Source organism: Nycticebus coucang, chromosome 3, assembly GCF_027406575.1.
Source record: "Nycticebus coucang isolate mNycCou1 chromosome 3, mNycCou1.pri, whole genome shotgun sequence".
Lineage (NCBI taxonomy): Eukaryota > Metazoa > Chordata > Mammalia > Primates > Lorisidae > Nycticebus > Nycticebus coucang.
In genome coordinates this window covers 7,490,597-7,516,639 of record NC_069782.1, presented here as the reverse complement: position 1 = coordinate 7,516,639, position 26,043 = coordinate 7,490,597, and the positions used below count along the sequence as shown (strand labels likewise).

Below are 26,043 nucleotides of genomic sequence, written 5' to 3'. Positions count from 1 at the left end.
TTTTAGTTTCGTTGTTTAGCAGGCCCAGGCTGGGTTTGAACCTGCCAGACCTGGTGTTTGTGGCTGGCATTCTAACCACTGAGCAACAAACGCTGAGCCTAGATTTTCTTTTTTCTTTTTTGGGACAGTCTCATTATTTTACCCTCTGTAGAGTGATGTGAATTCACAGCTCACAGCAACCTCAAATTCTTGAGGTTAAGTAATTCTCTTACCTCAGCCTCCCAAGTAACTGGGACTATAGGTGCCCACCACAATGCCTGGATATGTTTTATTTTTTTCTTCTTCTTCTTTCTGTTGTCATTGTTTAGCAGTCCTGGGCCAAGTTCAAACCCGCCAGCTTTGATGTATGTGTCTGGCACCCTACTCACTGAGCTACAGGCGCTGAGCCTAGTTTTTCTATTTTTAGTAGAGACGGAGGTCTCACTTCTGCTTAGGCTGAGCTCGAACTCTTGGCCTCAAGTGATCCTCCCACCTCAGCCTCTCAGAGTAGTGGGATTATAGGCATGAGCCCCCATGCCTGGCCATCCTAATGCAAATTCTTATCCAGCCATTCAGCCTTCTACATTGGCTTCAATCCACTTCTTGTCTTTTAAAATTAGCTGGTGCCTGGGCAGCGCCTGTGGCTCAGTTGGTAGGGTACTGGCCCCATATACCGAGGGTGGTGGGTTCAAGCCCAGCCCTGGCCAGACTGCAACCAAAAAATGGCCGGGCGTTGTGGCGGGCGTCTGTAGTCCCAGCTACTCGGGAGGCTGAGGCAAGAGAATCGCCTAAGCCCAGGAGTTGGAGGTTGCTGTGAGCTGTGTGAGGCCACGGCACTCTACCAAGAGCCATAGGATGAGACTCTGTCTCTACAAAAAAAAAAAAAAATTAGCTGGTGCCTTCAATTCTTGAGCCTTTTAGAGCTTCTTCAGCATTACATTACGTCTCTCCAGTCTGCCACTTTTAACAAGGATTCTTATTCTACCTTTTAATCTAGAAAACATACTATTCTTAGAATGTTTTTGGCCTTTGGTACTCTAGTTTTCCATCCTTTCTTAAATGCCTGGATTTGTATAGGGTAATTTTAGGTGTAGGGAACTTAAATGTCATAATTCTATAACATTGGTGGATCGTGAATTCTAATTCAGCCACAACTTATAAAACCACTTTTACTGATTTTTTTCCCCCATTATGGAGTCTTAGAGTTTGTAGCTCATGATTTCATTAGCCACTCTCCTCTCTTAAGAAGTATGCAAAGAAACAGTTATCTCTCTTCCTTGTCAGTGTTCTAGGCATATTTGTCTAGAATGTGTATTTGTCCCTATTCCACCTAACCTTGGTGTGAGAGAGAGTAAGTTGTTCTACCACTTTCTGCTACCCTCCTCCTTTACCTATTCTCTTGTCTCTGGTCCTTTTCTGCTCAGTAAGCCTGACAGCAGGCCCAAAGTAGTGGATAATTTCAGTCGCAATAGAATAACTAATGAAACAGTTTGGTGCTTTCTGGTTTTTTTTTGCAGCCTATGGGCTATGGGCCTCGTATGCAGCAGCCTTCCAATCAGAGCCAGTTCCTTACCCAGCCTCCATTCTCATCACAGGGGATGAATGTAACAAATATGCCTTTGGCTCCATCCAGTGGTCAAGCTCCAGTGTCTCAAGTATGTCTCAATGAGTAAATTTTTTTTACTTACTTGTTTCTTGAAACTTGTCTTGATCTAAGTTTTTATGGGGGAGGATGGCAGCAAATACTGGAAGCAAACTTCTAGTATTCTGAACATGAGATTATTCTATGACATAGCAATGGTTTTAATTATTACAGATTAGGAAATAATTGAAATTGATGATTTAAACTTTCTTTAAACTAGCAAATCCCTTTAAAAATAAAATGTTTTGGAGCACCTGTTGCTCAGTGGGTTAGGACACCGGCCACATGCTCCAAGGCTGGTGGTTTTGAACCCAGCCTGGGCCTGCCAAAAGGGAAAAAAAGCCAGGCATGGCAGGTGCCTGTAGTCCCAGCTACTAGAGAAGCTGAGGCAAGAGCATCACTTGAGCTCAGGAGATGGAAATTGCTGTGAGCTATGATGCCACAGCACCAAGGGTGACAAAGTGAGACTATATCTCAAGATTTTTAAAAAATGTTAGTGAGGGGCAGCGCCTGTGGCTCAGTTGGTAGGGTTACCCAGGGTGGCGGGTTCAATCCCGGCCCCGGCCGAACTGCAACAACAACAAAAAAACAGCCGGGTGTTGTGGCGGGTGCCTATAGTCCCAGCTACTCGGGAGGCCGAGGCAAGAGAATCGCTTAAGCCCAGGAGATGGAGGTTGCTGTGAGCTGTATGATGCCATGGCACTCTACCGAGGGCCATAAAGTGAGACTCTGTCTCTACAAAAAAAAAAAAAAAAAAAATGTTAGTGAGAATTCTACAAGGAGGAACTCTGGCTGAAGAGAGCTCAGCAAGGCCCTAGAGCACTCCATACTTCATTGTCCCAAGCTTCTGCACTGGCCATTGCCATTCTCCTGAGTGGTTTAGAGTCTGTTTACTTATGTTCTATATTGTTTGTATTGTCCAAAATCGCCGCCCCCCATGGGATTTTTAACATGTCTTGATACAGTTTGTGTCCTCAGTGCATATAACCTGCCTGTGTAAATATTTCTTCAGTTCTATTTTAAATTACCACATTGTTACATTTTTTATTTTGATAGGCACAAATGTCCAGCTCTTCCTGCCCAGTGAACTCTCCTATAATGCCTCCAGGGTCTCAAGGGAGCCACATTCACTGTCCTCCTCTCCCTCAACCAGCTCTGCATCAGAATTCACCTTCTCCCGTACCCAGTCGTACGCCTACCCCTCACCACACTCCACCAAGCATTGGGTCTCAGCAGCCACCAGCAACAGCAATTCCAGCCCCTGTTCCTACTCCTCCAGCCTTGCCATCAGGGTCACAGTCCCAGGCTCTTCATCCCCCTCCAAGGCAGACACCTACACCACCACCGACACAACTTCCCCCTCAAGTGCAGCCTTCCCTTCCTTCTGCTCCTTCAACTGACCAGCCTCAGCAGCAACCTCGCTCACAGCAGAGTACAACAGCCTCTGTGCCTACCCCAACAGCACCACTGCTGCCTCCACAGCCTGCAACTCCGGTAAGTAGAGATTAGGATTTAGGCAGAAGCATTTCACACCAGGTGTGATGGCTCACATGTGTAATTCCAGCACTCTGGGAGGCTGAGGCTGGTGGATTACTTGAGCTCAGAAGTTTGAGATCAGCCTGAGCAAGAGCAAGACTCCATCTCTGCTAAAAATAGAAAAACTAGTCAGGCGTGGTGACGCCTGTCTATATTCCCAAGTACACAGGAGGCTGAGGCGAAAGTACTACTTGAGCTCAAGACTTTGAGGTTGTTGTGAGTTATGATGCCATGGCACTGTACCCAGGGCAATGAAGTGAGACACTGTCTCAAAAAAAAAAAAAAAAATAGGGTTTGCCAGATATCCTGTTAAAATGTGATAATTCAAAGTGGCCCTGGAGTTTCCAGTTTTTTTCCTCTTTTTCTGCACATTTAAAACTTTACCTGATTAAGAAATTAAAAACAAACAACAAAGATATAGCTAATCTTCCTTATTTGCTTTCATTCATGCCTTTGCAAATGCAAACTTCCCCACCGGGCAGAGTGGCTCACGCCTGTAATCCCAACACTCTGGGAGGCCAAGGTGGGTGCGTGAGCTCAGGAGTTCGAGACCAGCCTGAACCAGAGTGAGACCTCTCATCTCTAAAAATAGCCAGGCATTGTGGCAGGCGCCTATAGTAGTCCCAGCTGCTCAGGAGGCAGAGGCTTAAGTGAGAAGAGGCTTAAAAGAGAATTGCTTAAGCCCAAGAGTTTGATGTTGCTGTGAGCTATGATGCCATAGCACTCTACCAAGGGTGACAAAGTGAGACTTTGTCTCACAAAAAAAAATTAAATGTGAACTTCTCTGAAGCAGTCATCTTTATTTATTTATTTTTTTCTTTTCTTTTCTTTTTTTTTTTTGGCCAGGGCTGGGGAAGCAGTCATCTTTAAAATCCCCACCACTCACTACAAGAGAATCATAGTCAACAAAGAAACATTTGCTAGCGATTTTAATGCATCCAATTAGCTAGTCTTTGTAATTCCTTAATTTCCTCCTCTTAAGCATAAAGTAGGTCAAATTGACATTATCAAGTGAAGCACCATAAATGGATATAATGGTACTATCCAACTGGTTAACTGCCATCCTGTTGAGTAACTTAGTCTGATTCTACAATTGGCAAAGCTCACTGTGTGTTTTCTTCCCTTTTCTGCCTAGCTTTCCCAGCCAGCTGTAAGCATTGAAGGACAGGTATCAAACCCTCCATCTACTAGTAGCGCAGAGGTAAATTCGCAGACCATTCCTGAGAAGCAGCCTTTGCAGGAAGTAAAAATGGAGCCTAAAATGGAAGTGGATCCACCAGAACCAACAGATAGTCAGTCAGAAGATATTCCAGAGGTGAGAGTACAGCAGTTAAACTGCTGCGATTTCGTAGGACCTCAATCTAGAAACCTAATGTATAAAAGAGTCAGTATTGCAAGAAAGTATTCTGATAATTTATTTAGGTCTTGTTACTGTGTCTACAGGGGAGACTAAGTAACATAATGATTTATTGATTTCCAATTGGATATTTCTACCTTTTCTTTTAGACTAAAGCCGAAGATTGTAAAGTAGAACCTGCAGAAACAGAAGAAAGGGGGGCAGAATTAAAAACTGAAATGAAAGAGGAGGAAGATCAGCCAAGTACTTCAGCTACTCAGTCTTCTCCAGCTCCAGGACAGTCAAAGAAAAAGAGTAAGTCTCTTAGGCTCTTTGTTCCTGGACATAGTGATGAAAACAACGGAACCAGAATAGATTTGGTATCAGGCCCCTCGGGCCTCAGAAATTGCCATTCATGTGATTTCATTAAACTTTGAACCATGGCTATTCTCTGCATTATTACTACTGAGAAAGAATTTTTCTTTCCTTAGGCATGTTGGGTTTTATTTTTATTTATTTATTTGTTGTTTGTTTGACACAGAGTCTCACTTTGTTGCCCTCGGTCTGAGTGCCATGGCATCATGGCTCACAGCAACCTCTAACTCTTGGGCTCAAGTGATTCTCTTGTCTCAGTCTCCCGAGTAGCTGAGACTACAGGCACCTGCCACAACACTCAGCTACTTTTTATTTATTTATTTATTTATTTTTGTAGAGACAGAGTCTCACTTTATCACCCTTTTTGGAGTGCCATGGCCTCACACAGCTCATTGTAACTGCCAACTCCTGGTCTTAGGCGATTCTCTTGCCTCAGCCTCCTGAGTAGCTGGGACTACAGGCTCCCACCACAATGCCCGGCTGTTTTTTGTTGCAGTTTAGCCAGGGCTGGGTTTGAACTCGCCACCCTCAGTATATGGTGCCAGCACCCTACCCACTGAGCCACAGGCACCGCCCCCACCCAGCTATTTTTAGAGGCGGTATCTCACTCTGGCTCAGGCTGGTCTCAAACCTTTGAGCTCAGGCAATCTACCACACCCAGCCTCCTTAGGTATATTCTCTTGCTGTAACCACTGTCATTTCGTCGGGGCTCAATGGTTATCACCCCCTAAAAATGATTTCTTGGCAAGTGCAATGGCACGCCTCTATAATCCCAGCACTTTGAAAGTCTTATTTTAGTTAGCCAGGCATGGTGGAATGTACTTGTAATTCAGCTACTAGAGAGGCTGAAGCCGGAGGATCATTTGAACCCCTGGAGTTTGAGGCTGCAGTATCCTATGATTTTGTTGCTATGTATTACAGCTGCTTTTTTTTTTTTTTTTGCAGTTTTTGGCCAGGGCTGGGTTTGAACCCACCACCTCCAGCAAATGGGGCCGGTGCCCTACTCCATTGAGCCACAAGCGCTGCTTCCTCCAGTTTCTATTTTTAAAGAAATACAAAATAAAATAAAAATTATTTCTTTCACAAGAGAGACATTGTTAAGTGATAGCCTTAATTAAAATGCAGGAAAGAATAACAATAACATTTATCATTCACCTCTTGTGTGCCAAGCCCCTGCATTGTCTCTTTTAATGACTTCACAGCTGTTTGAGGTTATTACTCAGAAAGTAAAGTAACTTACCTCAGGTTACTCGGCGGGTCAGTGCTTGGGCTGAGATGCAATCTAGGCAGGCTGAAACAGTCTCTGCTGAAATTGAGTTGGTCAGGCAGGACACCCAGTGCTGCTGGGTGGAGTATTCTGCTCTGAGAATCCCACAGACAGTAATTCACTATTTTGACATCAGAATTTCTATGGCTCTATGACACTTGGATATGGCATGAGTATTGGATATGGCATGAGTAGGAATTATGTCAAGAGTAGTCTGCTGGCTCTTGGAGATGATGTGTATTAAATTGTTTCATTAATATAATATGTTAAAAAATTGGGAGTTGAAAAAATCACTTAAAAATAATGTTTGTACATATTGGGGTGTTAATTTCAATGTAGGCTGTAACAGACCTAATCACTGTTAAGAATCTTTTTAAAACATCTCACAACTAGGTAAACCCTTCTGGGCTAGGCACCATGGCTCACACCTGTAATCCTAGCCCTCTGGGAGTTCGAGACTAGCCAGAGCAAGAACCAAGATTCCTTTCTCCAGTAAAAATACAAAAATTAGCCAGGTGTGGTGATGTGCCTATAATCCCGACTATTGGTGAGGCTGAGGCAGGAGAATTGCTTGAGCCCCAGGGGGTTGAGGTTGCGGTAAACTGGCCTGAGGCCATGACACTGTAGCTCCAGGTAACAGAGCAAGATGAAGAAAAATTAAATAGCACTCTTGAAGATAAAATTAGTTCGCCAATTCAGAAATAACAAGGCCCTTACTCAGACTTTTTTAAAGCTCAGAATTATCCCTTAAATCACTAGTTTCTTGAATGATTACTCAAATTTTAGAGATATGACAGGAAATCTTTGCTGGCTTTTAGAAAGCATCACAGAGAACACTTAATTTAATGAACTAAATTTGATCAGATGCGTCCTTTGTTCTAATATTGGCCATTATAATAATAGCTCTTCAGCTCTATCAAGCATTTTGATGTGAGACTTTTCCCTTCAGTGCTTCTGATTCCTTTGTGTAGTGCCAAGGTCTCACTTCTGACTTGCTAAATGTCAGTGTTGGGAAGGAGGACTTCTTTTCTTGCTTGATAGTATTGCTCTCTTACCACCAGTATCTTTTGCATTGTTTACTATGGGACCTCTCTTCATAAATTTATATAATAGAGGGCTGTAGATTCTGTTTCTACTTGCCCGAGTCTATCTTAACTGAACTTGTAACTGAAAAATTAGTCAGTCATAAAGGGTATTTAAAGGTGACAGACAATACATCCTTTTTGTTTTGTTTTGTTGAGACAGTCTCAAGCTGTCACCCTGGTTGAGTGCTCACAACCTCTAACTCTTGGGCCCAAGGGAGCCTTTTCCCTCAGTTTCTCTAATTTTAGTAAAGATAGGGTCTCGCTCTTGCTCAGGCTGGTCTAAAACTTGTGAGCTCAGGCAATCCATCCCCCTCAGCCTCCCAGAGTGCTGGGATTACAGGCGTGAGCTACTGTGCCCGGCCTACATTCTGATTTTTGTTTGTTTTAGAGACAGAGTCTCACTATGTCGCCCTCAGTAGAGTGTCCTGGCGTCACGCTCACAGCAAACCCAAACTCTTCGGCTTAAGCGATTCTTTTGCCTCAGCCTCCCAAGTAGCTGGGACTATGGGCACCTGCCACAATGCCTAACTATTTTTTTTTATTGCAGTTACTGTTTAGCAGGCCCAGACCAGGCTTGAACCCACCAGCTTGGTGTAGGTGGCCAGTGCCCTACTCACTGAGCTATGGGCACCAAGCCCATTCTGATTTTTAGATACTACCTGAACCAGAGCAGGACTTAGAATCATAAAATGAGGCATTAGTTACATGTCCCTGTGGACAATACAATCAATTTTGTGTTCTATAATTCTTGAGATGATTTTAGAGCTTTAACTTGAATTTCTCTTAATTTCAAATGTACTCTTCTTAAAGTTTTCAAACCAGAAGAATTACGACAGGCACTGATGCCAACATTGGAGGCACTTTATCGCCAAGACCCAGAATCCATTCCCTTTCGTCAACCTGTGGACCCTCACTTTCTACAAATCCCTGTAAGTATGTGATGGTACTTCTGATTTTTTGTTTTTAATTTGCTATAGCCTAATTGTGAGATAATGCAAATCATTCATTTAATGTGTACAATTCAGTAGTTTTTAGTATATTCAGAGTTGTCCAACCATCACCACAGTTTTTATTTCATTTTCATTATCCCAAAAGACAAACCTTACATCCATTACATTCATCTTTTCCTCCCATTGCACCTCAGTCGTAGGCAGTCACCAGTCTGCCTTCTGTCTCTGGATTTGTTTATTCTGAAATTTCATTAAATGGAAACATGACAATAAGTGATTCTTTTTGGTGGTGGTTCTTGGTTTTGTTGGGGTTTTTTTTGTTGTTTTGTGTTGTTGTTGTTGTTTGAGACTCCACCCTTTGTAGGGTGCTGTGGCATCATAACTCACAGCAACCTCAGTCTCTTGGGCTTAAGAGATCGTCTTGCCTTGGCCTCCCAAGTAGGTGGGACTGCAGGTGCCTGCCAGATCACTTAGCTAGTTTTCCTGTTTTTAGTAGAGAGGGGGTCTCCTTGCTTATACTAGTCTCAAACTCCTTGAGCTCCAACAATCCACCTGCCTCAGCCTCCCAGAGTGCTAGGAATACAGAAATGAGCCACGTGCCCAGAAATGAGCCACGTGCCCGGTCCCCTTGTGACTGGTTTCTTTCACTTTAGCAGAATGTTTATTCATGTTCGTGTTATGGCATGAATCAATACTGTGTTCCTTTTTATGGCTGAATAATATTCCATTATATGGATATATCACGTTTTTTTACCCATTCATATATACTTGCGTTTCCACTTTTTGATTAATACACTGCTGTTGTGAACACTGGTGTATAAGTTTTTGTGGGAATATATGTTTTTGTTCATCTGTGGTATACACTTACAGTGGAATTGCTAGATTATATGGTTTATTATTTGAAGAGCAGTAGATCATGACAGAAAGATGGACCCAGGTTAGCTTTGTCTTAAAAGTCACCTTTATACCCCAAGCTGCTAGCAGACTTTATTTGCGGGTCTTAAACTATTATTGGATGAGAGCAAAAATCCCATAGGAATTTATTTTTCCTGTATTTGTGTTCTTAGATGTAACACTGAAGTTTTCTGGGCTCAGTTTCCTCATTTGTAGGGTCTTCTGGTATAACAATTTTAAGTCTCTTTGACTTTATTGATCTCTCATAACACTGCGGTAAAGCATCTGGAGTTGCTTCTGTAAACCTGCTCTCTGGGAAAAGTACAAGTAGCTGTTTTCTCAGCCCTCTGAGCAGCTTAGTATCTTTGTAGATTAATGATTTAAAAAGAGGTAATGGGCATATTCAGCTCTAGGAATAAAAATAGGTCAAAAATTCAACATTACCTTGAAAATGAATGATAAATAGGAAGATAATCCATCTGCCGTAAGTATATTGAGACTTCGGCGATGTTGTTTAGTGTCACTAATCCTTCTAGGATTATTTTGATATTGTGAAGAGCCCCATGGATCTTTCTACCATCAAGAGGAAATTAGACACCGGACAGTATCAGGAGCCCTGGCAGTACGTGGATGACATTTGGCTTATGTTCAACAATGCCTGGTTATATAATCGGAAAACATCGCGGGTATACAAATACTGTTCCAAGCTATCTGAGGTCTTTGAACAAGAAATTGATCCAGTCATGCAAAGTCTTGGATATTGTTGTGGCAGAAAGGTAAGAAATGGTTTTCATACTTGCCTTTGCTTTCTTACAATACCTAAAATATACTGGTGACTAGCATAAGAGAATGTCCTGCTTTGGGCATTAACATGACCTTTTTCTTAATGCATTGCTTAGGCTTACTTGCCCATACCACAGTAACATCTGTTCATATGGAATTGGCTTTCTATAAAGTATTTTTTCTTTGCACACCTGAACTTTATGGAAAACTTGACTAGTTAGAATAATGAATCATTAGACTCCAAGCTCATAGATTTGGGGCTTTATGATGATCACCTGTGGGTGCACATTGCTTAGCATTTACTAGTTTTGTGTGCATACCAATTTGTTTTGTTTTGTTTTTGAGACAGTTTCACTATGTCACCCTTGGTAGAGTGCTGTGGTGTCACAGCTCACAGCAACCTCAAACTCTTGGACTTAAGCGATTCTCTTTCCTCATCTTCCCAAGTAGCTACAGGCGCCAGCCACAATCCCCGGCTATTTTTTGGTTGTAGTTGTCTTGTTTGGCAGGCCCAGGCTGGGTGTATGTGGCTGGTGGCCCTAGCCACCGAGCTATAGGCACTGAACCCCAATTCACATTCTTTGGGGGTTTTTTTGTTTTTTGTTTTTTTGTTTTTTTTGAGACAGAACCTCAAGCTGTCACCCTGTGTAGAATGCCGTGGCATCACAGCTCACAGCAACCTCCAACTCCTGGGCTCAAGCGATTCTCCTGCCTCTGCCTCCCAAGTAGTTGGGACTACAGGTGCCCGCCACAATGCCTGGCTATTTTTTGGTTGCAGCCATCATTGTTGTTTGGCGGGCCTGGGCTATATGCAAACCCACCAGCTCAGGTGTACGTGGCTGGCACCTTAGCCACTTGAGCTGCAGGTCCCGAGCCCCAATTCACATATTCTTGAGGTCCACATTTCCTATTGGGTTCTTTGGTAAAGTGATAGAAGAATATGACTACTAAGCCTACGTCTAGGTGATGACAGTGGAGTAAACGTAGAATTTTTTTTGAAAACTGAAATAGCCCATTTTGGTTAACATAAATAAGAACTAAGATATCACTGACTTTATTCATGCTTTGCCAGTGTGACTGTACTAGCTTGTCCTTGATGCCTCTGTCCTAACAAATTGTTTCTTTTGCAGTTGGAGTTCTCTCCACAGACACTGTGTTGCTATGGCAAGCAGTTATGCACTATCCCTCGTGATGCCACTTATTACAGTTACCAGAACAGGTAAGTCCCACAGCGTGTGGACCATGGCTGTATGTCCACGTTTCCAGGGAGTGCATGAAGATAGTCCAGCACATGAACAGTCATGGTTCATGTGTAACTTGGTTAGAAACAGCTGTACAGCACAAGGTCTATGCTTGGCCTTCTGTCTTTGTTTGCACAATTATGAAATTCTGTAGCAAACTTAGCGTTGCCTCAGTTGTCTGGGGTCTTATTTTTATTAGGGAGGCGCCCAAGCCCAAAGTCTTGAAAAGTTGTGTGAGTTGGTGTTATAGATGATAGTATATTCCAGGCTCTACTTTTTCTACTGGGCTTTTAGTGCTCACCACAGACCAAGCAAAACTGACGAGATTAAACTTTCCCCAAAATATTTAAGTGTAGTGTCTTTTAGATTGCTTTTTGGAAACGTTTTCTTTTGTGCGTGTGGACTCTCCCTAAATTGTGATTCTTGAAATATGTGAAAAGCAGGATTCCGTAATATTTGCTTTTTCTCTAATATATAAATTAAAAGGAAAACCTACCAAATAGGTCTGCATCTGAAGACTTGCATGTGACAGTACCTAATAAACCAGGTATTTCTGCCTTTTATTTATTTATTTTTTGAGACAGAGTTCTCACTTTGCCGCCCTTATAGAGTGCTGTGGTGTCATAGCTCACAGCAACCTCGGACTATTGGCCTCAAGTGATCCTCTTGACTCAGCCTCCTACATACCTGGGACTACAGGCACCCATCAAAACGCCCAGCTATTTCTAGTGATGGGGTGTTGCTCTTGCTCAGGCTGGTCTCAAACCCATGGACTCGGGCAGTCCCCCTCTGTGGCCTCTCAGAGTGCTGGGATTACAGATGTGAGCCACCGCACCCAGCCTAGTCTGCATTTTGTCTTGTGCCCCACCAGTAGCTGTATCCACGTTGCTAATCTATCTTAACCGATTTGTCTCCTGTATTCAGGAATTGGCCTACATTATAGCCTGCCTGTGGCATTTGGGGCTCTGACATAGAAATAACAAGGCTGGGCAGTTCATTCATTCCTTTTACTTGTTTGATAATACCAAGCCTATGTTATTGCTGAACTTGTGTTGTACAGATGCGTTTCTAGCTTTGAAAAAGTCACTTAAACTTTTTGTTTCATTTACAAAAAGTTACGTGCACTCCTTAGGCTTTGTAGGCCTAATGTTTTGGTGTTACAGTGAGTAAAACTCCAGTATTTTCCTTATTAAAAGTAGGAAAAGTGGGACTGAAGTTGTTATAAGCACTTTATGCTTCAAAAAGCAAGGAACAACTGGCATGAATCTTTTCTTGTGTTACACCCTCAACATTTATACCATTTTTGGATTTTTAACAGCTTTCTACAGTTATTTGTTCATCTTTGTACCAAGATACATTTAATCATTTTCCTGCACACACCACTGCCTTTGAAATGTGTTGCTAGATGGCTATAGTCAATGTTAGATTGTGCAGGCTGTTCAGTGAGAAATTTTTTTATACTCATAGCTTCTTTGAGATCAAAAAGAAATTTTCAATTTTTCAATCCCCAGTTTGTGGATTTTTTTTTTTTTTTTGCAAGTGGGAAGAAGTATGACTGTTATGTTTATATAATGGTGGGAGCAGCGGTTCTCTCCTTGGTATATTTATTCTCCTTCTTCCTTTTGGTTATTTATATCAAATAGCATTAATTACTGAAATGAAAGGGTGTGGGTCTGTGTAAGTGAAACTTCTGTTTTTATTTGCTGTAATCATTTGCTGCTTGTGATCCCATTTGAGATATTAATGCTAATCTGTGCTTTGCCTTGGCTTTCTGCTTTGTGTTGTTCTGTCTTGCTTTTATGTTTTTTGTTGTCCTGCAATCCCTCATTTCTTCGTTTGTTTTGTGTTTTTTTTTTCTCCCTCATGCTTGTCGTTGTCTGCACTTGGCTTTGATTGCAAAAACAAAACAAAACAAAACAAAAAAACAAACTGTGGGGCCCATAAATCTGCATCATTGAATGTCCTTGTCGCCGTTGATGACCTGCTCTCTGCTCCTGTCCCCCTCCTTGGCCTGCTGTGATTGGTGGCTTCGTTGCTTGGCTTGGGCTGTGTTGTGTGAACGGAGCAGTTCACCCCAGTATGGCCTTCTTGCCGACAGGTATCATTTCTGTGAGAAGTGTTTCAATGAGATCCAAGGGGAGAGCGTTTCTCTGGGGGATGACCCTTCCCAGCCTCAGACGTAAGTAGCTACGTTGTATTGAAAAGTGTGATGTTATTTCTGTTAGTTGTTGTGATCGTGCTCAGGCTTCTTTCTAAATGGTCTGGAGCTATGTTGTCCAGTATGATAGCCATTACCCTCAGATGACTGTTTAAATACAAGTAAAGGTAAAGAAAATTAAAAATTGTTTCTCAGTTGTACCGCTCACATTTCAAGTATTCAGTAGCCATCTGTGGCTAGTAGTCAGCACAGAGAACGTATCCATCATAGCAGAAAATACTGTTACTCAGCACTTACCTTAGATGTACTGAAAGTATTTATTCTGTAAAGAGAGCGGTGGTTCACACCTGAAATTGTGAGGCAGAGGCTAAAGGAGCACTTGAGGCCAGGAGTTTGATCAGCCTGGACAACATAGCAAGAATTCATCTATACAAAAAATTTAAAAATTTGTGGCATATGCCTATAGTCCCAATTATTCATGGGGCTGAGTCAGATCACTGGAGCCCAGGAGTTCTTGGTGAAAGTAAGCTACGATCAGGCTGCTATCCTCTAACCTGGTGGCAGAGCAAGACTCTTATCTCTAAAAATAATAATAAAGGAATAATTAAAATGTAAAACAATCGGTTTTTCTTCTAATAGTTGGAAGGTTAGTAATGCAAGAGAACTTCATTGTTTTGAGTTTGAGGAGAATTGAAGCAATAATGATAATTGAACTTAGACCCTTCTCTTACAGTTTGTTAACAGAAGACCTAAATTTCTATACTAGTGAATAAAATCTAACAACATGGAGAGGTTTAAGAGATTTGGATGGACTTTGCCCTCTCACAAACTTAGCCTATAGCCTAATTGGCCTAATAGTAGTAGTATAGCCACACACTATAATTTAAATTTAGACTGTTGAATTAAGAAGAAAGAACTGTTACATGTAATTTTAGTATTCTTGCAGGTTCATATTTACCTATATTAAATGAAAGCTGTTCAAGACATTCCACAAAACTATGGAGTTGTCATGTTACTAGTAAAAAGATACCTGTGCCTCTCAGGAAAACTGGTTAATTTATCCAAATTGAGTTGTCGAGTTGCACTTTCCCTTTCAGTCACTATGGAAATACAATCTGAGATGGTATTTGCTTAGGAGAATACAAATTAGGAGTTCTTGAGCATTGAGATATTTTGACCCTTGGCTAAACCAAGGCGGTTAACTTGAGTATAGGTTTCCCTGATCCAGGAGTTCTGGGGTGACATGCTGAGTGTAAACCTTAGAGCTGTATATTCCTGATTCTGAAGAGTATAATCCCCTCTTGATGCTGTGGGTCTTTATGTCAACCTGAGGGTCTGGATTACTAGTCAGCTCCCAGGTCCACCTTCTGTGTACCTGGTCTTCAGATCCTACTTTGAGTAGTAAGCCCTGAGGTCATTCAGGAAAATGCTGTTAACATGGATGAATGACTTTCCAGAGCACTGTTTTTTCAACCTTTTTAATCTCACAGCACACTTGAACCTATAGTTAAACTTCTATGACACACTTAAATTATGTGGATCAAAAAAAAAAAAAAAAGAAGAAGAAGTAAAAAGAGAATATCCTTACTGTGCTTTGAAACTCTTTTAAAAATAATTAATGGGGCGGCGCCTGTGGCTCAAAGGGATAGGGCGCCAGTCCCATATGCTGGAGGTGGTGGGTTCAAACCCAGCCTCGGCCAGAAACCACCAAAAAAAAAAATAATAATAATAATTAATGATCTTTAAAAATTTCCATGGTACACCAGTTGAAAATCACTGCTCTAGACAAAAACTAGCGTAGGGAACAGATTCACATGTGGAGATGGCCTCTTTGAACTTCTAGCCTCAAGTGATCTGCCTCAGCCTCCCAAGGTGCTGGGTTTGTTTACAGGCATGAGCCACCATGCCTGACCTCAGACATGGTGCTCACTTTGGTAAGGAGGAATAACTACAGTGATAATTGGGATCCCTAACTTTAACTTTAGGATACAGAATGGTAATACTGTTAAATTCCTTATGTAATGAAGCTATGAGCACTGTGGTATGCTAGATTTCAATATGGGAAGCTAAAAAATTGCCCTGAAACATGTGTTAATTAATGTTGAGATTTTCTTAACTGAGCATAGTGGCCTGTGCCTGTAGTCCTAGCTACTCTGGAGGCTGAGCCTAAGCTTTTGAGGCTTTGGTGAGCTGTGATGATGTTACTACATTTGCCCCTGAGTGACAGAGGGAGATCCTGTTTTGTTTTGTTTTGAGACAGTCTCTCACTATGTCACCCTCGGTAGAGTGCTGTGGCGTCAAATAGCTCACAGTAACCTAAACTCTTGAGTTTAAGCGATTCTCTTGCCTCAGCCTCCCAAGTAGCTGTGACTATAGGCACCCGCCACAGTGCCCAGCTATTTTTTGCTTGTAGTTGTCATTGTTGTTTGGCTGACCTGGGCTGGATTCGAACCGGCCCGCTCCAGTGTACATAGCTGGCGCCCTAGCTGCTGAGCTACAGGCTCCAAGCCTTAAAAAAAAATTTTTAATTAAAAAAGTGTTGAAATTAGCTTGACAAGAAAATTCTCCTGAAAAAGTATTCTTAAGCCCTACTATGAAGCTAATTTATAGCTTTCGTGTGAAGGCTATAACCCAACTATAGCACAAGAATATGGGGAAAGGGCTAAGGAGGGGAGGGGGTGGGAGGGAGTCAGGGTGGAGGGAAGGTAATGGGTGGGGCCACACCTACGGTGCATCTTAGAATGGGTACAGGTGAAACCTACTAAATGCAGAATACAAATGTCTACATACAATAACTAAGAAAATGCCATGAAGGCTACGTTGAACAGTTTGATGAGAATATTTCAAATTGTATATGAAACCAGCACATTGTACCCCTTAATTGCACAAATGTACACAGCTATGATTTAACAATAAAAAAAAAATAATAAATTTAAAAAAAAATGAAAAAGTATTCTTAAATTTTTAGTTGGGTATAGTGGCTCATGTCTGTAATCTCAGCATTTGGGAAGGTAGAAGCTAGAAGCTTGCTTGAGGCCAAGAGTTGACTACAAGCCTGGGCAACGTAGTGAGGCTCTCACTACAAAAAGCAAACAAAAAAATTAGCCAGGTGTGTTGGCTCAGCACCTGTAGCTCAGTGATTAGAGTGCTGGCCACATACACCGTGGCTGGCAGGTTCGAACCCGGCCCAGGCCTGCTAAACAACAATCACAACTACAGAAAAATAATAATAATAAATAGCCAGGTGCTGTGGTGGCAGCTATAGTCCCAGCTACTTGGGAGGCTAAGGCAGGAGAATCACTTAAGTTTGAGTTTGAAGTTGCTGTGAGCTGTGACGTCATTGCACTCTACTGAGGGCGACAGCTTGAGACTCAGTCTCAAAAAGAAAGGAAAGAAAATTAGCCAGATGTGGTGGCAGGTGCCTGTAGCTTAACTGAACATTGTAGCACCTGTAATACTTGGGAGGCTGAGGCAGGAGAATCACCTGAGCCAAAGAGTTTGGAGACTGTGAAGTGAGCTATGATTACACCCTACATTCTAGCATGGGCAACTGGGAAAGACCCCACCCAACACCCCGCCCCCAAGTATTCTTAAATAGTCATTTACTTCCCCGTAAACGTACACACTATCCTTTGTAGCTTAGTCTAGGAGCATTATACCTTAAAAGAGTATAACTAATACTGACAGTAGTAGGCAATATTTAAAAGAAAAAGAAGTAAAAACTAATGTTGCTAGTTCTTCCTTCGTTCCTAAATTCCTATAGGTGGAAATTTATTAAGTCTTACAGAACATTCCCTTACATAAACATACGTTTTCGTGAGTCAGGAATGTAACTGCTAAATGCATAATCTTACAGGATCTAAATTATCCATTTTTAGTGTAAGATTTGTTGTACCCTTTGGTTAGAACAGCAGTTAGTGCTCGTTTTTATAACTTTTCTCATTATGTCCCTCTTCTCTCCTTAGTACAATAAATAAAGAACAATTTTCCAAGAGAAAAAATGACACACTGGATCCAGAACTGTAAGTAGTTCCCCTCAAACACTTGGCACATTTAGACTTTTTTTTTTTTTTTTTTTTTGAGACAGAGTCTCAACCTGTCGTCCTCAGTGGAGTGCTGTGGTGACACAACTCACAGCAACCTCCAACTCCTGGGCTTAGGCGATTCTCCTGCCTCAGCCTCCCGAGTAGCTGGGACTACAGGCACCCGCCACAACACCCGCTATTTTTTGTTGCAGTTTGGCAGGGGCCGGGTTTGAATGCGCCACCCCCAGTATATGGTGCCAGCACCCTACCCACTGAGCCACAGGTGCTTCCCTAGACTTTTTTTTTTTCCCCCTTTTCATTCTCTTGGTTTCCATGACCAGTTAGGTGATTGTGTATTCTTGGGCTCAGTCAACATAACATGCATCCAACAGATAATAAAAATGTATTCAAGTACGGGCGGCATCTGTGGCTCAGTGAGTAGGGTGCCGGCCCCATATGCCAAGGGTGGCGGGTTCAAACCCAGCCCCGGCCAAACTGCAACAAAAAAAATAGCCAGGCGTTGTGGCGGGCGCCTGTAGTCCCAGCTGCTGGGGAGGCTGAGGCAAGAGAATCGCGTAAGCCCAAGAGTTAAGAGGTTGCTGTGAGCCGTGTGACGCCACGGCACTCTACCCGAGGGCAGTACAGTGAGACTCTGTCTCTACAAAAAAAAAATGTATTCAAGTACTAAGGCTGTTAGTCTACATTACAGTTAGTATTCATTTACATTTCACTGAATTGACTTGATGCTTTGATGTTGTATAGTCTGCTCAGTGCTGTGAATCCTTATCCCTATTACCCTCGGCGTTTTCAGTTCGTAATTCATAATCCCCTAGTTGGTGGTGAGACCTTTCAGAGCATGCAGGCATTCCCAAAATGGGGTGGTATCAGACTAATTTGGAAGTTTCAACACCCAGTGATCTTTCCCTTCTATTGTCACATTTATTTACTGAACTTAATGACTTTTGAAATTTGCTCTACCTTTTACAGTAAGGAGCGATTTAAGAATAAAAACCTTGTTAGAGCTATCTTTTCAATTACTTGGACGTCCAGACTTTGGCTGTCTTTTGAATTGTCAGAAATCCTAGGAAATATGGAAGTTTTAATTTGGTTAAGATTTTGGGACTAATCTCAGAATTGGCTCTTCATTTCCAGGTTTGTTGAATGTATAGAATGTGGAAGAAAGATGCATCAGATCTGTGTACTTCATCATGAGATCATCTGGCCAACTGGGTAGGCCTTATTTCAATATTTTCTCTGGAAATGCTCTTCTAATAAGTTTTTTCTTCTTTTCAATATCTGTATATCTTCGAAGTTAGTTACCATCTTTAAAATTTTTTCCTTATATTAGGAAAAGATAATTACAATACAGTTTTTTTTTTTTTAGAGACAGTCTTTTGTTAGCCTCTGTGGAGTGCGGTGACGTCACAGCTCACAGCAACCACTAGCTCTTGGGCTTAGGCAAGTCTCTTGCCTCAGCCTCCCAAGTACCTGGCACTGCTGGCGCCTGCCACAACCCCCGGCTATTTTTTTGTTGCAGGTTGGCCGGGGCCAGGTTTGAACCTGCCACCCTCGGTATATGGGGCCGGTGCCCTACTCACTGAGCCACAGGTGCCACCCTATAATACAGTTTTAATACATTAAACAGCCTAGAATCCAAAAGTAAAAATACATTTTTCTGTTATTTGTATGCTTTATATCCATATAAACGTATTTTATTCTGTTGGGGTTTATTAAATGTATATTGTGGTTATTATACATCAAAAGTAAATGCTTTGATAAGGTATTTGGAAACTAGCAAATGTTAGATATATTCGATTTTGCCAGATTGAGTGTTATAGTGTAGTAGGAAAATTAGAAGGTATGGATACTAGGGGGCATGCCCCTCTGTTCCTACCTGACAAATATCACATTAGGAACAGAGCACTATGTGATTACCCAGGTGTTAGATTTAAATCTCTGTTGGTGAGCATGGTGATGATACATCACGCAGCTATAGTTAAAAAGTATAATTGACCACCGCGTGTCAGGGAGTCTACTTCTTTGTTTCCCAAGAAGGAGGCTGATCCTAGTTCTGTTCCAAAGGAAGAAGGGATCTGGGCATCAAATGTCTGTCTCTTATTTATATGAGGGTATAGATTACATTGTTTGCATTTGTTTGGTAAAGTCCAAATTGTAGTTGAACCCTTCACCCAGAAGGTGTGCCATATACCCTTACCTTGTGCCTGTTAGGTAACCGATTCCCCTCTCCTCTACTTAAATTTAATTGTGTTTGTCTCTTGTGTGGGTGTGTAGTTGTTCATCTACTGGTTTCATAGTGATTGAGTACATTAGATACTTGCTTTCCCATTCTTATAGTAATAAAGGAGAATGTTCTTCGACTCCATCTAGGTTAAGATGTAAAGACTCCATCTTTTTATGGCTGAATAGTATTCCATGATATACATATAACACAGTTTTCTTTTTGTTTGTTTTCTTTAGAGACAGTCTCACTTTATCGCCCTCGGTAGAGTGCTCTGGCGTCACAGCTCACAGCAATCTTCAGCCCTTGGGCTTAGGCGATTTTCTTGCTTTAGCCTCCCATGTAGCTGGGACTATAGGCACCACCACAATGCCCAGCTATTTTTTGTTGCAGTTTGGCCGGGCCTGGGTTCAAACTGGCACTCTTGGTATATGGGGCCGGTGCCCTACCCACTGAGCCACAGGCAACCTCCCTATACTATAACACAGTTTTTAATCTCCTGATGCATTTATGGGCACTTGAATTGTTTCCGCATCCTTACAATTGTGAATTGACATGCTATAAACATTTGAGTGCAAATGTCCTTGTAGTAATTTTTTTTTCCTTCTGGTTAGAGACCTAGTAATTGGATTATGGGATCAAGTTGAAGGTCTACTTTAGTTCATTGAGAATTCTTCATACTTCTTTCCAAAAAAGCTGTACTAGTATGTAATCTCCCCACACCCATGTCAGCATTTGCTGCTTTGGGACCTGTAATGTGGGCCATTCTCACTGGGGTTATGTGATACCTCAAACTGGTTTTGATTTGCATTTCTGTGATGATCAGGGATGATGAGTATTTTTTCATGTGTATTGGCCATTCTTTTGTCTTCTTGGGAAAAGGTTGTGTTCATATCTCTGGCCCAATGATTAATAGGGTTGTTTGCTCTTATTGATTTGCTTCAGTTCTTTGTAGTATTTTCTAATTTATTTTGACCCACTGAATTATTTAAATGTTGAGGAACATTTATGTGGTATTAAGTTTTTGCAAGTGAGGCCAGGCACACCTGTAATCTTAGTACTCTGAGAGGCCAAGGTGGGCAGATTGCCTGAGCTCACAGATTCGAGGCCAGCCTAAGCCAGAGCAAGACCTTGTCTCTAAAAATAGCCAAGCATTGGGGTGGGCACCTGTATTCCCAGCTACTTGGGAGGTTGAGGCAAGTGAATCTCTTGAGCCCAGGAGTTTGAGGTTGCTGTAAACTATCATGCCACGCATTCTACCAGGGCAGCAAAGTGAGACTCTATCTCAAAAAAAAAAGGAAAGAAAGAAACTACACACATCATATGTAATTGCAGGAGCAATGAGAATAGACATTTTAAGTTGACTGGTTTTGCTTTCAAAATGCATACTTACTCCAACTAGTAGTAACACATAACCCCCAGTACTGATGGGTAACTTTCGCCAGTACGATTAAGCCAAAAAACTTCCTGTCTTATATTGTAATCCTGGATTAACTTTTCATATTCAATTTATATGCCCTTTACATTTCTTCATGTTCATTGCCTATTTTTGTTATGTTTATCTTTTTTCTTGATTTATAAAAGCTCTTCACGTGCCAGTTATAACTATTAGAAAGGTAGAAAATTTTCTATCAGATTTTTTTGAATTTTAAGTTTATTCACATAATAGATTTTGTTACATACATTAATTATTTTAAAGATTTCTCTAATGTATATAAACAAAGTTGTCTTGGTTTGCATTTTAGATTTGTCTGTGATGGCTGCTTAAAGAAAACTGCACGGACTAGGAAAGAAAATAAGTTTTCTGCTAAAAGTAAGTTCCATTTTTACAGGAAGATCTTGGCAAAACTTCTCTGAAGTCCACTGGCGATAACAACCCATCCAAAAAGAATTCCTTTGTTTTTAATGAGTAAAAATAAAGTATTTTTATAGTCTACTTTAAGTTGGGCTATCATATTAAGTTTTTGGTGTGAAATTCATTAGACCTAAGAAAAATAAAAGTTTTGTAAAATGTACACGATACATGTGCTTTCCCTGTATTTTTCCTTATTTGGTGGATATTTGGGGCATATTCCTTATGGGGGCCAGATGTTGAAATAGCCGGAAATTGCTATCCTATGAGTGATTCCCTCAATTTAGTTTGAACCTTTTTGCCCTTCCTGATCTTTTCCACTATTGGAAAAGGGTATCAAAAATCATATCATGTGACTAATTGACACTAATAATTTCAATGTAGTATTTTGTTTACTTTTGTAGTACATATCCTTCTAAACTACTGATTGCTGTGCTTTCTGTAATGGTCCTCAAAATTGCAATTTAGGCAAAATATATGATATTAATTGTTCCATATTTTGAACTATTCTGAAAATTGGAAATTTTCATAATAAAAATTTGGGGGAAAGGCCGGGCACGGTTGCTCACACCTATAATCCCAGCACTTGGGAGGTCCAGGTGGGTGGATTGCCTGAGCTCACAGGTTTTAGACCAGCCTCAGCCAGAGTGAGACTCCGTCTCTTAAAAAATAGCCGGGCATTGTGGCAGGTGCCTATAGTCCCAGCTACTTGGGAGGCTGAAGCAAGAAGACCACTTGAACCCAAGAGTTTGAGGTTGCTGTGAGCCATGATGCCACGGAACTCTACCAAGGGTTAACCAAGTAAGACTGTCTCAAAAAAAAAAAAACATGGGGGGGGAGAGATATTTAGATATTGAGTATTATGCCTGTTTTAACAGCACATGTACAAAAATTCAAATGATACAGAGAAGATTTGCATTATCATACAAGTGCAGGGACCATGCTAATCTTCTCAATTTCATCTAAATATGGTAGTATGATCATGGAAACAGGCAGAATGTTTTCTATTAAAAATAGCAAGGTGTGGGCGGCACCTGTGGCTCAAAGGAATAGGGTGCTGGCCCCATATGCCGAAAGTGGTGGGTTCAAGCCCAGCCCTGGCCAAAAATAGCGAGGTGTGGGCTCGGCGCCTGTGGCTCAAGCAGCTAAGGCGCCAGCCGCATACACCTGTGCTGGTGGGTTCGAATCCAGCCCAGGCCTGCCAAACAACGACGGCTACAACCAAAAAATAGCCATGCGTTATGGCAGGCACCTGTAGTCCAGCTACTTGGGAGGCGGAGGCAAGAGACTCACTTGATCCCAAGAGTTGGAGCTTGCTGTGAGCTGTGATGCCACGGCACTCCACCCAGGGCGACAGCTTGAGGCTCTGTCTCAAAAAAAAAAAAAAAAAAATAGCAAGGTATGGTGGTTCACACCTGTAATTCTAGAAGCTCGGGAGAGTGAGGCAAGGGGATTACTTGAGGATGGGACTTCATGGCTACACTGAGCTTGGATCGTGCCACTACACTCCAGTCTGGGCAACAGAGTGAAACCCCATCTTCTTTTTTTTTTTTTTTTTTTCATGAGTCGGGGTCTCACTGTCGCTCAGGCGAGTCTTGAACTCCTGAGCTCAAGCAATTCTCCCTCCTCAGCCTCCCACAGTGCTGGGATTACAGGCGTGAGCCACCGTGCCTGGCTGAACCCCATCTTTTAATTGATAAATAAAGTAATTGACTACCTTGCTAAGTTTTTAAAACTTCCACGAAATTATTGTATTTACATTGAACAAAAGCGCAAATGAGATTTGAGATTAAACCTTTAAGACTGACAGTAATAAATTTGCATGTTAGTAACTTTTAACTTTTACATTCCTAGGATTGCCATCTACCAGGCTGGGCACCTTTTTGGAAAATCGTGTAAATGACTTTCTGAGGCGACAGAATCACCCTGAGTCAGGAGAGGTCACTGTTAGGGTAGTTCATGCATCTGACAAAACTGTGGAAGTCAAACCAGGCATGAAAGCAAGGTATCTTGTCATTTCTCCTTTTTTCTCTCATTTACTTACAGTTGGCTAGTACCATTAATGATTCCAATCTGAATGAGTTATGTTGTTGTCCTCCAAATCTGAATTGTCTAGGTTTGTAGACAGTGGAGAAATGGCAGAATCCTTTCCATACCGAACCAAAGCCCTCTTCGCCTTCGAAGAGATTGATGGTGTTGACTTGTGCTTTTTTGGCATGCATGTTCAGGAGTATGGCTCTGACTGCCCTCCACCCAACCAGAGGTATGACTCACATACTGTGGCCTGCTCCTGAGGCATGGGGTGGGGGTATTCAGGTTGTAATAAGTTAAAAAGTAATAATATTAAAGTAAACCAAATTGAAATTCCAACCCCCAAACAGACAAAACAGTGCTGCTCTTCTGTGGTCATAGTTAATAAAAGGATACATAGTAGCCTGAGATTGGCAATGAAAATCAAACTGAATACTCTTCATAAAATAATGGTTACATCTAGATTAAGTACCCCTCTGAAAGTTATGTAAAAGAATGTCATATAGGGCGGCACCTGTGGGTCAGTCGGTAAGGCGCCAGCCCCATATACCGAGTGTGGCGGGTTCAAACCCGGCCCCGGCTGAACTGCAACCAAAAAATAGCCGGGCATTGTGGCGGGCGCCTGTAGTCCCAGCTACTCGGGAGGCTGAGGCAGGAGAATCGCTTAAGCCCAGGAGTTGGAGGTTGCTGTGAGCTGTGTGATGCCATGGCACTCTACCGAGGGCCATAAAGTGAGACTCTGTCTCTACAAAAAAAAAAAGAATGTCATATAAATGGGGGTAATGTGTAATGTACAGTTTAGAATTTCTTATTTCCAAAAATAGTACAACGGCCACAATTATGGTACCCAGAATATATTGGGATCAACATTCCTGATGTAGTATGTGCCAGTTACTGTTAGGTACTAAAAAGAAAATGAGGAAGTAGGGGGCACAGTGGTTCATTCCTATAATCCTAGCACTTTGGGAAACTGAGGTGAGAGGATCAACTGAGGCCAGGAGTTTAGGACCAACTTCAAAGTCGTTAGTGAGATTCTGTTGTCTCTACAAAAGGTTTGAAAATTAGGCAGATATGGTAAATACACCTGTTATCCTAGTTCCTCAGGAAAGTGAGGCAGGAGGATAGCTTGAGTCCAATGTGTTGGAGGCTACAGTGAGTTAAAATGATGATGCCACTGTACTCTAGCCCAGCAACAGAGCAGGACTTTGTCTCATATGTAAAAAGAACAAAGTCACAGATTCACTAAACTTCCCAATGGGGTTCACAGTAAACTTACCTGACTGTGGGAAGCATTACAAATGACAGTGAAGGCAAAGAACACAGGAGAGCAGGAAGGTATTTTAGCCATAATGGTATAGGAATTCATTGTGTGACTTGTTTTTTTCCTTCCTATTTGATGTATAGGAGAGTATATATATCTTACCTTGATAGTGTTCATTTCTTCCGTCCTAAATGCCTGAGGACTGCGGTTTATCATGAAATTCTAATTGGATATTTAGAATATGTCAAGAAATTAGGGTAAGCATATTGGTAATGTTTTTAAAATAATTAGTGTGCTGTTGTTAAACTATGCAAACATGTAATTTTTTGCTCTTCCCCCAATCTTGAGTTTCATAAACTTCAATTTTGCTGGTACCCTTTGAAGTAAATTTTATCAGTGAGGGGAGGGGGGAGTGAATGTTTTAGCCCTAGTTCCTCATTTCCCACATGAGTGTTTGTTTGAGTTAAGCCATTGGCTACATTGATTTGAAGTTCGGTTACTGATTTGTGGGCAGAATCTTTGTGTATTTGATCCTTTTATACCTGGGTACTGAGACCAAAAACAACTAAGCTCTAGAGACATGTCCTTGAGAATATTAACTACTGTATCTTATAGGTTATTATTCTTAATAATTTTCCTTTCGTTGAGGTCTCTTGTTCAAGTAGGTTCATTTTCCATTATATCAGAATCTTAATTCAACCCTAAAACCCAAATTCAGAATCTTGGGATTCAGGGCTAAGTCATTCTCTCTATAACTAAAGTTACCAGCACTCCTCTGTGGCCTCCAAAAAAAAAGCAGGGAATGTGAGATGCATTATTAGTTTTGTGGGTCATGCTAAACACCTCCCTAGCATGTGGCTTAAGTATAAAATCTCTGCCAGCTTTCAGAGATTTTAATCTTTCATGTTTCTTGTGTCAGTTGGCCTCATAATTTTGATACGATGCTGGATTAAACATTTTGTGTCATTTTGGGAGGAATCGTTGGTTTCTATATTGGCTCCACCTTATTATTTAAAGTGCAGCATTCTGTCTAAAATGGATGATCATTTCTGTTGCGTGTTTCTTCTTCTGTGTGATGTTCAGGTACACAACAGGGCATATTTGGGCATGCCCACCAAGTGAGGGAGATGACTATATCTTCCACTGCCATCCTCCTGACCAGAAGATTCCCAAGCCTAAGCGACTGCAGGAGTGGTACAAAAAGATGCTTGACAAGGCTGTGTCAGAGCGCATTGTCCATGATTATAAGGTCAGCTGAAGTATGGAGGGATCTAGAGATGTACTAATCTTGGTGCTGTCTGTATTCTGTCTGTGCTGCCTCTCCCATGTAATCCATAAAATTATGCTAAATTGATAAGTGTTTTTATTTTATATATTCCCAGTTTCTTT

The 26,043-nt window shown here is 41.6% G+C and overlaps 1 protein-coding gene across 3 annotated transcripts in view; it reads left to right on the top strand.

Annotated features, from left to right (window-relative positions):
- EP300 (E1A binding protein p300) overlaps positions 1–26,043 on the top strand; it is a 98,178-nt gene that overhangs the window by 61,359 nt on the left and 10,776 nt on the right. For 2 of the 3 annotated variants that reach the window (XM_053583553.1, XM_053583551.1), the window contains 15 exons: positions 1,497–1,634; positions 2,678–3,115; positions 4,293–4,472; positions 4,664–4,808; positions 8,031–8,149; positions 9,601–9,840; positions 10,978–11,066; positions 13,187–13,267; positions 17,212–17,268; positions 18,424–18,501; positions 21,256–21,323; positions 23,217–23,367; positions 23,479–23,625; positions 24,798–24,911; positions 25,738–25,903. In XM_053583553.1, coding sequence (XP_053439528.1) covers positions 1,497–1,634; positions 2,678–3,115; positions 4,293–4,472; positions 4,664–4,808; positions 8,031–8,149; positions 9,601–9,840; positions 10,978–11,066; positions 13,187–13,267; positions 17,212–17,268; positions 18,424–18,501; positions 21,256–21,323; positions 23,217–23,367; positions 23,479–23,625; positions 24,798–24,911; positions 25,738–25,903 — 2,211 coding nt within the window. The remainder of the gene's footprint in view (positions 1–1,496; positions 1,635–2,677; positions 3,116–4,292; positions 4,473–4,663; positions 4,809–8,030; positions 8,150–9,600; positions 9,841–10,977; positions 11,067–13,186; positions 13,268–17,211; positions 17,269–18,423; positions 18,502–21,255; positions 21,324–23,216; positions 23,368–23,478; positions 23,626–24,797; positions 24,912–25,737; positions 25,904–26,043) is intronic. The other variant, XM_053583552.1, reaches the window with a different exon arrangement.